Source organism: Pelobates fuscus, chromosome 8, assembly GCF_036172605.1.
Source record: "Pelobates fuscus isolate aPelFus1 chromosome 8, aPelFus1.pri, whole genome shotgun sequence".
Classification (NCBI taxonomy): domain Eukaryota; kingdom Metazoa; phylum Chordata; class Amphibia; order Anura; family Pelobatidae; genus Pelobates; species Pelobates fuscus.
Window position 1 is genome coordinate 157439926 of NC_086324.1, and position 12510 is coordinate 157452435.

The window sequence follows — 12510 nt, forward strand, 5'->3', positions numbered from 1 at the left end:
AGTCTTGTGATATCAGGGGCTGTTGGCTTTCCATTCATTCTTTGCTCATATATTTGATTTTCTGCTTTCTCATTTGTGGATTTTTTTGTTTTGTTTTCTGTTTTTCCTCTATGATGTTCCCAAAATTCTGACTTCCACGGCTATCTGGCGTTTACCCACTCTACGTCTATTCACTGAATCCACCTGCATCCTGTGCGTTATGGGTGGGGTGAATTTTTTTAAAAAAAACTTTTTTTTTTTTTTTTCCCCTTCCATTCCATGAAATATGGTTTGGCTGGTGAGCACTTTCCTCTCCCTCCCCTGCATTTTGAATGGGTAGCTTGAAGCTATCCAGACCCACAAAGACAAGCTTGAGTGACACCTCCCCAGTTAAAGAAATGAGGGACCTTTCCAACGCATTCCGATCTCGCAGCATCAGTGTATCGGAACGCGCTGCGTACAGGTAGTGATAACCTATATAATGATGGATGGGGGGGTGGGGAAAACAAAACTCTGCCTGAGCCCAGTGGGAAGGGGATATGAAATGCATGCTGGGAATGTTGCATGACAGATGTAGACAATAGAGCGCATTTCATAACCTTTCTTGACGTGGACATCACAACCCACAGAAATGCACGTTGCTCTGAACTCCCAAACTGTTTGAACAGTTTGGTTTTATTCCGTCTGATTTTGTAGATTTAACTAATAAAACACATTCTGTACAGAGAAGATTGCAATCCGATTCGGGCAACAAAAGACTGACCTTTAAACAAAATATATCATTATAATCAAAGGGCCATGTGGTTTTGCTTATAGTTAAATCTTTACTCCTTCCTAGTTGTAGAGTAAAACTCTATTAAAACCATTAACAGGTAGTGGATGATTTTAGGAAATGTCATTTTAAGAGAAAGTGGTTCTCTTTTCTCTAAAGATTCAGAGTGCAATCTTTTCTTATTGTTAGTAGAATATGGTATGCTTTTTGCATGATGGTTGGTGGGTAAGACGGTCGTGACTTGACTTTCATGCCAGAATAATTCCGCAATTATATCTAAAAGCGATTTCCCAACAGCTGATCAAAGTATTATAATGTGATATAAACATATTCATCATTGGTTCTTCTTAAAACGTTGTGGATCTTCTAATGGTTTCTTTAATGGCTGATACAGAATTTTTGTATTTTTAAGATCCTTCAACTGTTTTGCCAAGCCCGTAAATGAATCACAAAATGTTAGCAATTGCTTCCACTATATGCATGAAATAAAGGCATCATCTCACTGGCAAAGAAAAATAAGTCATGTGCCTTCTGCTCCGTCATTAACCTGTACTTTACTCAAATTCCCACCTCCGCTTTCTCACTCAGCCGTATGCAGTCATCCGTTACCAGCTCGAGCTTAAGCTCAGCCGATGAGAGCTCTGTGTCCCAGGCCGATGAAAGCCTAAAAAATCTTCACCTGGAACTGACCGAGATTTGTCTGGACATGATGGCCAGATATGCCTTTGCAAACTTCACCGCTGTACCAAAGAGGTAAGCTTCACATGCTGAAGAATTGGTTAGACTTTTATGAAAATGTTGTCTTGTATACAATTTGTTCATCTAAGTTCGACCTGTCTTTTTTTGTGTTTCCTGTACATTGTAAATGACAACAATGTTGCGTTCGTAGGATGATCGTCCTTGAAATGCAGTGTATGCCTTCCCGCAGAATACTAGGCATTGGTAAAATATGCTTGTTTTCTTGCAGGTCACCTGTTGGAGAGTATCTCCTGGATGGCGGAAGAACAAAGACTTGGATGGTTGGCAACAAGTTGATCACGGTCACTACTAGTGTGGGGAAAGGGACTCGATCTTTGCTTGGCTTGGACACTGGAGAGAATCCGGATGACGAAGAATCCGGGTACAGTGCACATACATAACCTAGTATACACATGTTACATTCATTCCAGATACTGCATAGTTATTCTAAGCAGTGCCTGAGCTTTCAAGGGAGGTCATAAAAGGGATTTGAAAAAGTTCTAAACAAAGTATAAAGAGAAACCCTTTAAGTGTAAATGTAATTTATCTTCTAGCTTGGTGTATTCTACCTTGTTTTTGTGCAAGTAATCTAGATTTCAGGCAAAGTGTAAGACCAGCATTCCAAATTTCTTCAGGCAGTCTATTTACAGAAGAGTGAAGCAAAATCGTACTTGAGCCAAAACTGCATTTCTTTCAAAGATTGTTCCTAGCACTATAACCACTTCAGTGACTTGAAGTGGTCATGGTGCCTGCAGCCTGTATGTTTAATGTTTTGATATTAAACACTGCACATACATAGTTTAACCCCTGTTCAATGTAACTCCACCTCTGGCCACGTCAGTAGTAGACAGTGAACTTGAGTTCCAGGCTGTCTAAAGTGAATTCTGTACAAATTTGGCATCTCACGGCAGCCTCCCCTCGGCCATTTATCCCTCACCCTCTTGCAAATTATGTAAAGGATTGGTTGATGCTGTGTGACATGATCATGCAGGGAGAGTGACAGAATGTTGTATAGGGCTTACCCATCAAACACTTGTATATCCCCTTTCAAGTAAACAAATGTTAGCCTTATTGCACCAGACTTTACCCAGCATGCACTTGATTTAAACCCGCTTTAGTGCGTCCAGAATTCCAGTGCGGTTTTGTGGACGTCTGTCTGTTTCTGCCAGCAAAACAGTGTGTGTGTGTTTGTTCTTATTCTTAGAAAATCACATGCTGAAAATGACAGGAAGGCAAAACAGCCAAACCATGACTATAGCGGTGTGGGACAACTTTCCCAAATCCTACCTTTTTTTTTTTTTTTTTTTTTTTTTTTCCTACCGTTCAGTTTTTTGTTTTGGTTTCAAGTCACTGTAGTGCAATGTTTAGTAAAGAACCCTTGGTGTTGTAATTCTTGTCTTGTGTATGTTCTTGCAGTTCAGGCACCAACACGGAGCAGGATCTTCCTTCCAAGCTCGATCTTCATGGGCGAATGGGTATGCAGCACAGAATCCGCTCCTTGTCTGGTGAGCTTTCTTCAGAGGGAGTGCGCACACTCCCTTCACCTTGGGATTTTCTTAGTTGTCTTCTTAAAACAGAGTGTAGTCACTTTATATCTCCAGAAGCAGGCGTGCAGTCTCCGCCATGGCTTACAACGGACAGGAGTGCTGTATGGGAATAATTAGATTTTTTATTGTGTATGTCACTGCTCAAGTTAGACACTCCACTGCGCTCCCACCTCCTCCCAAAAAAAATACCTGTTAAGTAGGTATACCCCAAATTAAAACATACATGCTTTAGACTGTACAATTGTGCACTGGGGGTTTATCTAGACAGTGTGCAAAACCTGCAGATGTGTGCTGCCTTTACAACCCGCCCAGACTTTCTGTGGCTGTCCAATCAGACTTCCCAATGCAGCTCAATGACAGGTCTTTGTAAGGCAGGTGCTGCCTCTTGCGTTTAGTGCAAATAATCTATAACCAAACGAGGAAGTAACAGGACCTGCTGTTTGACAGCCAGGCAGTGTAACCAGTTTAGTTTATAAAAGTGTGTGTGTGTATTTGTATTTGTATTTGGTTTTTTTTTTGGTTTTTTTTAATCTGTCCAATTCTCTCAATTTTACAAAAAGTAAAAAAAAAAAAAAAAACTCTCCACATAAAAGCACTTCAGCAGGCGAAAGTTCTTTAGGGGCCTGGAGTTTCTAATTCTGTGCTTTTACATAAATTGTACTTTTTTTTTTGTTTTAATCCAGTTACACAGTTACAACTCTATTCCCAGCAGGTTAATATATTTCCATCTAACAGATCGATTTTTAACTATAACTACAAGATCTGATCACTGGTTTCGGTGATGCCATTTTCAAGCTCTCCGAATTTTACTGATCTAAATATAAACGAATGCTTGCAAGAGCATGTCATCGGAATCTGTAATACGCAGAGTAGTGCCCAGTTTCTGAGAGTCTTCCGGATGAGGAAACCACAAACACAAAAATCTTCAGACAAGTGAACAAACATAAAAATGATCTGTACAGATTATGCAATATTATTTGTGCATAGTAAACTACGGATCTACACTTTATGATAATTGTAAAGTGAATTTTTCAAATGTTTATCTTCCTTGTCTTACCAGTTTGTCAAAATGGTCATTTTTGGGCATTATTTAAAAAAAAAATATATACATTTATTTCTCTTTATATAGTCAATATTGCCTCATATATATATATATATTTTTTCCAGGTGGACACGGACTCCGAGCAGGTTCATTAGATGGTTCTAAAGGTCAATCAACAAGCAGGGTTCCACATCGTGCACCAGTCAAGGAGAAGGTCACCCTGACGCTGGCTGATTATATGCCAGTACTAACACAAGGCTGGGCTGAAATAACCGTTCGGAGGCCAACTGGTAAAAACAAAAAATTGTTACAGATTTTTAAGCACAATAGATTGGCAATGGGTGTGAATTTCTCCTAAAGTTTGTACTAAATCTTCCATAACACCTGTGACCCGTTTTGCTAAATACCCCTATTATGTCTTATTTCTCCTCTAACTATTTATTTATTTTTCATATAGTGACCGTGTTTTTTTCGTTTTAATACTTTAATATTAAAAGTTATAGTTTATCAGGTTATGGGTTGCTGTAGGTTTACTACCTAGATTTATTGTATCCTCCAGGTTTACTTGTACCTCTTCTGTTTAGTTTATATCTTCTTTATTGTTTTATAGGTGCATTCTGTTGGAAGTGATCTACAAGGTGCTGTTTAAACTCGTTAATACCCTATTGCCCTTCTCTCCAGGAACCACGAGCTGGCTCATGAGTGTGGAGAACCCACTGAGTCCATTTTCATCTGACATCAACAATATGCCTCTTCAGGAGCTGTCTAATGCCCTGATGGCCGTGGAACGATTCAAAGGGCATCGAGAGACAGTGCTGTACAAATCGCTTTCAATGCCTGCCTCCACTCTCACCGATTCCAAACCCTCCCTCCAACGATCTAATACAGGTAAGAAAATGTAAGCCAGGCAAAACTAATCCTTTAATCCTTGCCTTTCTGCTCCAGGTGTTCCACAAATCCATCAGATGGTTTCATTTAAAATCTTTGAATCCATGGCTTTCTCTGATGTAGCTTTCAAAATTTGTACTTTTACTTAAAAAAATTAAAAGAAAATCCAAAGTTTAACTTTTGCTTGTTCTTTAGCATTACGGATTTCAACTCTGCATCTACAAACCTCTAGCAAAGCAGTGTCTAGCTTTCTGCACCCTCACTCTGTGAGCTCATCGACATTCGCAACTTTATCAGTAAAGATAGCTGTAACTCTAGCTCTGTTCACCTGTGTGCATGCGTAGATGGCATTTCCTGTTTTGGTGTCCTTGTTAAGTATAGTTGTGAACCAGAAGCCCATGGCTTTCTATGGTGGTGGCAACATCTTGCAATCTGCTCTTCCTCTCCCATTGCAGTGGCTTCTATCTCTCACGCCTCCCAGTCCAGTGGCCAAGGGAAGCTGCTTAGGAGCATTTCCTGGGCAGGTATATATGTTGTGGCTCTAAAGGAATCCTGCAGAACATCGTTTGAGTCCTTGGCATGTTTTATGCCTGTCTAATGATCTTGTATTTTTATTTCTTTTACCAAGCTCATTTGTTCACTGTGTGCTTCATTGCTAACAAAGGTCAGACTCCGGCCTGCCTCATGGCATGGGATACCTGTACTGCACGTGGTATTAGTTTGTTTGACTGTCTTAACATTTCCCAGCGCAGTGTTAGTCCATGGGACACTAAACCCACGAGTTCGCTACAGGAGCTGCATGCTGATATGTGTTAACCGCTGCTTTCCAATGGTCCGACTCTATGGCGTGTTCCAGAAAATCTGCTCTGCAGCTTTTAACAGGCTTTTAAATTGCAGCAAGAACCAACGTTTTAACACCTTTCTTCCTTTAAATATTGGCACCAGTAGAGTTAAATCCATTGCTTTAAATTATTGGGAGAAATGGTAAAGGTTTGGAAAATCAGAATAATCATATGTTCTCTTGTTAATGTAAACCACATTGTAGGTGCTAATCTTTAGTATACAGCGGCTGCTTCATTAAAACATATATAATTTTTGTGAAATGATATGTTAATTAAGAACGTGTGATTTGTATAACCACTTAGTATGTAATCTAATAATCAGGAAATGGAAATCCAGTGTTTTTTTTTTTGTTTTTTTTCTTATTCTTATTTTCTGATGCACCCTTGCCTTTACAGAATCATCTGTTGTGCCGGAGGAAGGATCCCTACCAGAGGATCCACCTGAGGATGTGACTTCTCCTGCCAGCTCTCAGGAGTTGGATGACTTTGAGGCAGTAACCAATGCAGAGACCCCACGTGAAGTGAAAGCAGAGAAGTCATCAGATGGAATAACGAGGGTGAGTTGGGAAGGGCCATGGAGATCCTTTGCTAACATTGCAATTGGTTTGTATTGCCTCTTCATTTTTATTTATTTTTGCATTAGTCTTCATCTACATCCAGTCAAGAAGACTCTGCAGCTACTCAATCTGAGCAGTCAGAAAGTCGTGGGATTCCCATAGAAGGTTCTGGCCGAGAGATTGCTTTCCAACCCTCACAAACCTTGAGCAAGTCCAGCTCGTCTCCTGAACTTCAGACGTTGCAGGAGCTTCCAAAAGAACCAGAGACAAAGGATGAAATTAAGGAACCACCCTTAGTGCCAGAACCTGAACCCCAAACCAAAGAGAATGGCACAGACAAAGAAGCTCCCCCAAGCCAGGTCAACAAGCAAGAGCAAGAAGTTAATGGTGGTGGTGCTGGAGCAATTCCAAAGTCATCAGTGAGCCCCAGAGAAGAACCTGGGACACCAAATCAATCACAGCAGTCTTCTAACGGATACCGTCCCAGAGGACACACCATTTCAGACTCTGAACCTTCTAGGAGGGGCAGGAGGATTAATGTTGATGTTTTTAAGAACCGCACCAAATCGACAAAAGCTGAGAAAGTGCCTGGAATAGACCCGAGGTAGGTCTGTCTGCAAAATAGTCTGGTCACTACAACACCTGTAGAGTTATTAAAGAGTCACTCCAAGCACCATGACCACATCTGAAAATAGATATATATTTTTTTTAATTCTATTTTGGCCAAATTCTGTTTGAATCCACATTCAGTTCCCAACAGTTCCACTTTGGTAACTGTTTGTGAAACCTCTTGAAAATATACTGCATTTCGAAACCATTTTTGTGTAAATTTGTATTTTATTTTTTTCAGTTTTATATAGACTTGTAGTATTGCATGTTTTTGGCCCCTGCGTGGATGCACTTGCACATCATTTACATTGTGTCATTGTCCATTCTCGATCTGATTGTGTTATTGTGCTCATATTGTTTATAGTGTGATTTTTATATTTTTTTGAATATTCCTTATTGCCTTCTTTAGTTTTGTATTCCTACAGCTGTACCACTCGCCCTTCTTTGGTGATGAGTCTAACAAGCCCATACTTGTACCAAACACAGAGGTGAGTAGATGCAGACTCTGTAACTCACACCGCTCACTTTAAAGTTGTATTCAAATTTTAGGAGAGAATTGCTAAACTGTAAACCTAGCCAACTTTTTTTTTCCATTTGGCTATTTTTCTTCACTATTTCCATATCGGTGAATAAAACTGTGAACTGCACCGGTAAGGTATTGTCGGTAATGTTTTAGTCTGCCGATTTTGTGATGCCATCGGCTAACCTAAAGATCAATGCTCACACATGACGGCTAGATGGCAGATGAGGGGGATAATGAACAGAGCTGCGGCCTTGGTGGTCTGTGAGATCTATTCCTACATTGAAATAACACTCAGACCGTTCTACACCTACACACACACACACACACACCTACACACACACACCTACACACTAATAACATTACTGCGTTTTATACAAGTCCCTCCTCTTCTTCATTAAATCCAATGTATCTCTATGCATGTCATTAATTTGACTTTGGTTTTTGTTTTGTATGAGGTTTAAGGGGAACTGATGGTAAACCCCCTGGCTCCCGCCTGACAGCCAGGATGGGCCCCTGTAAACCATTAAATTATTTGCTTGCTATTAAGAATCAATAGAGATGGCTGCGGGGTGACTATAAGGCACTAGGAGCCCTTTACACTTTTATCAAGCTTAGACCTTCTCATACAAGACTGGCCCTTAATCCTACACTTTATCCGTAATATCTTAACAATTCTGTACCTGAACTACATTTCCCCCATTTACTTTACATCACTGGTTGAAACTAGGACCTTGGCACAGTCTGCCTTGTTTTGTGGGGTCACCCGCCCCTTAAGATGTAGTGTCTTCCAATACTGCTAGTTAAGGTTTATTTTATTTTTTTGCCTGTTTCCCAATTCCTCTGTTTGCTTTTTCAGACATTTGAAAGAACAATGAGCCTGCTGGATGGTATTCCTTCTTATGATACACACAAGATTGGTGTCCTGTATGTTGGAGAGGGGCAGGTGAGTTATTGATGGATTGAATTAATTTTTACTGGTCGCTATGTAGCTATATATTACAAATATCAACTGGCGGCTGTGTTAATTGAAATGATGTACGTAGACCGACTAGATTAGTATTTGTACCTCTAATTTCATTGAAAACAACGTAATGGTAATTGTTAATAATGTCAATGGTTTAGCAACTACAGTGATCCTAAAGCCCTTTGATAAATAAACACCTTTATGTTGGTATTATGTTAAATATATGATAATGTAAAACTTTAAAACCTTAAAGGGACACTGTAACCACTTCATCTCATTGAAGTGGTTATAGTGTTTGGAGTCCCCTGACACAGTGCTTACTTCGGGTTGAACAATTTTTGAATGTTTTAATGCTAAACAACAGCACATTCCCCTCTGCTGCTTGGGTTAATGAGGAAGCACAATGAGTGGCAATGATTGGCTGAGAGTGTCAGCTGACTGCTTTCAGCCTTTAAAGGCTCCCACTGCTGGTATGAACAAGGAAGTGTGTAATCTCTGCCTTAGCCATATCTCCAGTAGGGGCCCGGCTCTGTTAAAGCGGCTCTGACTACTTTCCTTTATGTATAACCTGCAGGTTGACAAAGGGTGGTCCTTTAATCTAATCTAGCTCCCCCTAATTTATCTACTTTGTTATTGGCTGTCAGCCCAGTACTCTCCTTCCTTAGTGTCGTGCCACTTCCAGCCATGTTGCATCATTACTTCTTACAGCCCAAAGCAAGACACCGGAGGCTGAGATCTCCAGTGTCCACTATCTTAGAAACCCCTAGATGGTGGTGCTGTGAATGATGGCTCAACGGGACTGGCACAGCCTAAAGTAAGGTAAATGGCATCAGTCCTAGGCTCTCTAAATATAATTTGGGTGTAGGGCAAGGCATATATAGTGTATATAGGGGGGGAGGGGGTCATTCAGTGATGGCCCTTTTAAACGGTTTGGAAATTAACACTGAATGGAGGGACCACGTCGGGGAGCTCCAGGCACTACAACCAATTCAAAGAGCTGAAATGGTTAAAGGCCTAGTGGTAGTCTTTGCTGCCATAACTGTCTGTCCTTTTGTGATCCATTTTTCACTTGTTGAGCAGCCAGAGTTCTATTGAACCATCACTTGTTGTACTAAAGAAAAGGATCCTAAAGCCACCAATGGATTTGCCAATATGTTGGCAAATGAGGTGGACTATGTAAGAAATGCAGGATTAAAGATCGTATAGCATTGTAGGATAAATGTAATAAAATGGTTTGGGTTTTTTAAACTTTGTCACTTTAAACACTGCTTGAAAGGATCAGTGTGCTGTAACGGTTTTGGTCATAAAGCAAAGCTTTTATTGACAGATTGGTAACGAGGCTGCAATCCTGTCCAATGAGCATGGATCCTACAGGTACACAAAGTTCCTGACCGGATTGGGGAAGCTTATTGAATTGAGAGACACCCAGCCTGATAAGATCTTTCTAGGTGGCTTGGATGGGAGTGGAGGTGACGATGGACAGTTCACTTACTGTTGGCACGATGACATCATGCAAGGTAACGGCTTACTTCTGAATCTGATCCTTCAAATGCTGCGCTTTTTCTGTGCTCTAACACACCATTGTTTTTTATTTATTCCCTGTCTGGCTTAGTCATCTTTCAAATCACCACCCTAATGCCAAACAATGACATCGATCCACAGCGTTGTAATAAAAAGCGACACGTTGGGAACAACTTTGTCAACATTGTGTACAACGACTCGGGAGAATTTTACAAGCTTGGAACCCTCAAGGTATAGTTAATAATTAGCAGGGTTCTGCTTATAATTTAGAACTGCCATTTAATCCTATTGTTTATCACTAATGTCGTAACATGTTTTTAACTTAAATTAACTCTCTCTCTATATATATGATCTATAAACCCACTAAGCCTAAATTTCTCTGAATTTAAATGTTATGGGTTTAATACAAAATGGATTTCTTTGACAATAAACTAACTTGGTCAGAAATGTTTTATTTGATCATAGTATGTCCTACTTTTTGAAGCATTTGTTGTCTCAAGTCCCAGATTGAGGTGATGACAGTCGTTGGTCCTTAGTTTCTCTGTGATTGGAAATTTTTTAACACATGGCTCAAAGAAGGAGTGCCCTGCAGAAACCAGGAAGCTAATTAGCTCAACTATGAAAATCCCCAATTCGGGTTGGCTGTGAACATCACTGTTATGCGCTCTGTCATTTTCTTATCACCATTTCTGTTGTTTTAGAAATTGTGATCCACTTGGAAAACGTTATACTGAGTTTGTTTTTTTTTTTTTTTTTTTTATGTGGTTAATGATGTGGTAGGCATGGCTAACTGTCCTCGTGTGTGTATAAACTATTTTGTTTTTTTTCCCCCTCACTTTCTTCCTCAACTTTCTATTAAAACCACGTAATTATTTTTCTGTGGAAATGTACTCATTTTCGCAAACTTTATGTAAAAGTGAGAGATTGTAACTGTTTCTATAAGAATGGAATACCACTTTTTGAAAGCATGAATTAAATGTATTTATTTTGTTTCCCCCAGGGCCAGTTTAACTTTGTTGATGTCAACATTCAGCCATTGGATTGTGACAGTAACCTGGTCACTCTGCAATGTAGGAAAGGTACCATTAACATTTCTGACCGCTCAACGCATTTCAAAAACTCAATTACCAATATCTAATCCATTAACCTGGCTTTAATCATTTATTTACCCGTTTCTATATAGATATGGAAGGTTTGGTTGATATCTCCGTGGCCAAAATTGTGTCTGATAGAAACCTGCCGTTCCTGGCTCGTCAAATGGCTTTACATTCAAACGTAAGAGGCTTTAATCAGTTCGATTTATGGCGCTCAGTGAAAGCAGACCTGCAGAACAATTAAATGACCATGCTGTAAATGTCACTTTCTTAATGAGCATTTGAATTTCAGATGGCCTCGCAAGTCCACCATAGCAGATCGAACCCCACCGATATTTATCCTTCGAAATGGATAGCCAGGCTACGGCACATCAAGAAGATTAGACCCAAGGTAGGAATGGAGAGATCTCGCAATCTTAAAGCCTTTTTAAAGGGACTCTGTTCTCTTCTCAAGATCTGCATATATTAGACTTGCAAGTACATTTGCAGCTCCATGATATATACCTGACCACTGCGGAGACTAACTTAGAAATGGTCCTGCTTTATTAGGTGACATAATCAGATGTTTGTTTTTCCTTGTTCTATGTGCTTTTGGGCACATTGCAGAGAGCACTGTAATAGTTTAATTTTCAGGTTTTGTCTTAAGTGGTGTTTTTTTTGGTTTTGTGTAAGTTTGTATTGAAATTTTCTTTTTATTTCTTCCTTTCTAATTTAGATCCACAACGAGCTGTTGGAGATAAATGCAAATCTGCCCTATCCAAGTTATGTGCTAGCTAACAAGCAACCCCCACCAAGTCCAATAAATCCTAACGGACCTTTTGAAACTGGACAGAGAACCAGGCTAATTTCGGGTGTAGACGACTTCACGGAGTTTGCGTAACTTTTTAGTCAACGAGCGATTGTTTAATATTGCTAATCCGGTAGTTGTGCAGAATAGAGAAAAGAATTGCAACTTGTAGCCCAATAGAACCAAACTTAAGGTTTTTTCCAATTTTGGTTCTTTGTCCGTTTTATCTTGTCAACTTTCAGCAATTTACAGTTCAGTAAATAAACCTGTAAGATCTGAATGAATGGTACGCGAGAAGCTTGACCAAGAGACTGCGATGGTGTGGGTTTACAAAGTTTCTCCAGACTTCTAAACACTGTGAGGCCCTAAATTACAAAACCATGCTGAGATTGTCTGGGAATTCTTTTTCAAATAAGACTCTCAATATAAATTTTCTGAATATTTAAACTCCCAAGCATTAACTTATTAATGACCGGTTATCTATGAAGTTAAAATTATTTCCTCGTTCTCGATAACAGTTTAGTTTTTCTTTTTGCAGTGAGAGGAGATCTTTCTGTCCTATGAGGACATTGAAAGTGCAATTTTTTTAATTGTGTGGATTTTTCCTGTCTTCTGTACAGTTCTGAATTAAAGATATGTGAACACTG

The 12510-nt window shown here is 39.7% G+C and overlaps 1 protein-coding gene across 4 annotated transcripts in view; it reads left to right on the forward strand.

The window, feature by feature from the left end:
* TSC2 (TSC complex subunit 2) overlaps positions 1-12510 on the forward strand; it is a 40675-nt gene extending 28165 nt beyond the window's left edge. Inside the window, exons 26-42 of one of the 4 annotated variants that reach the window (XM_063430471.1) lie at positions 320-442; positions 1340-1504; positions 1719-1871; positions 2906-2994; positions 4204-4368; positions 4760-4966; positions 5422-5490; positions 6205-6365; positions 6452-6969; positions 7384-7462; positions 8354-8440; positions 9789-9978; positions 10074-10213; positions 10983-11061; positions 11166-11257; positions 11369-11467; positions 11792-12510. In XM_063430471.1, the coding sequence (XP_063286541.1) occupies positions 320-442; positions 1340-1504; positions 1719-1871; positions 2906-2994; positions 4204-4368; positions 4760-4966; positions 5422-5490; positions 6205-6365; positions 6452-6969; positions 7384-7462; positions 8354-8440; positions 9789-9978; positions 10074-10213; positions 10983-11061; positions 11166-11257; positions 11369-11467; positions 11792-11956 (2581 nt within the window). In that variant the 3' untranslated portion in view covers positions 11957-12510. The remainder of the gene's footprint in view (positions 1-319; positions 443-1339; positions 1505-1718; positions 1872-2905; positions 2995-4203; positions 4369-4759; positions 4967-5421; positions 5491-6204; positions 6366-6451; positions 6970-7383; positions 7463-8353; positions 8441-9788; positions 9979-10073; positions 10214-10982; positions 11062-11165; positions 11258-11368; positions 11468-11791) is intronic. The other 3 variants (XM_063430472.1, XM_063430473.1, XM_063430474.1) reach the window with 3 other exon arrangements.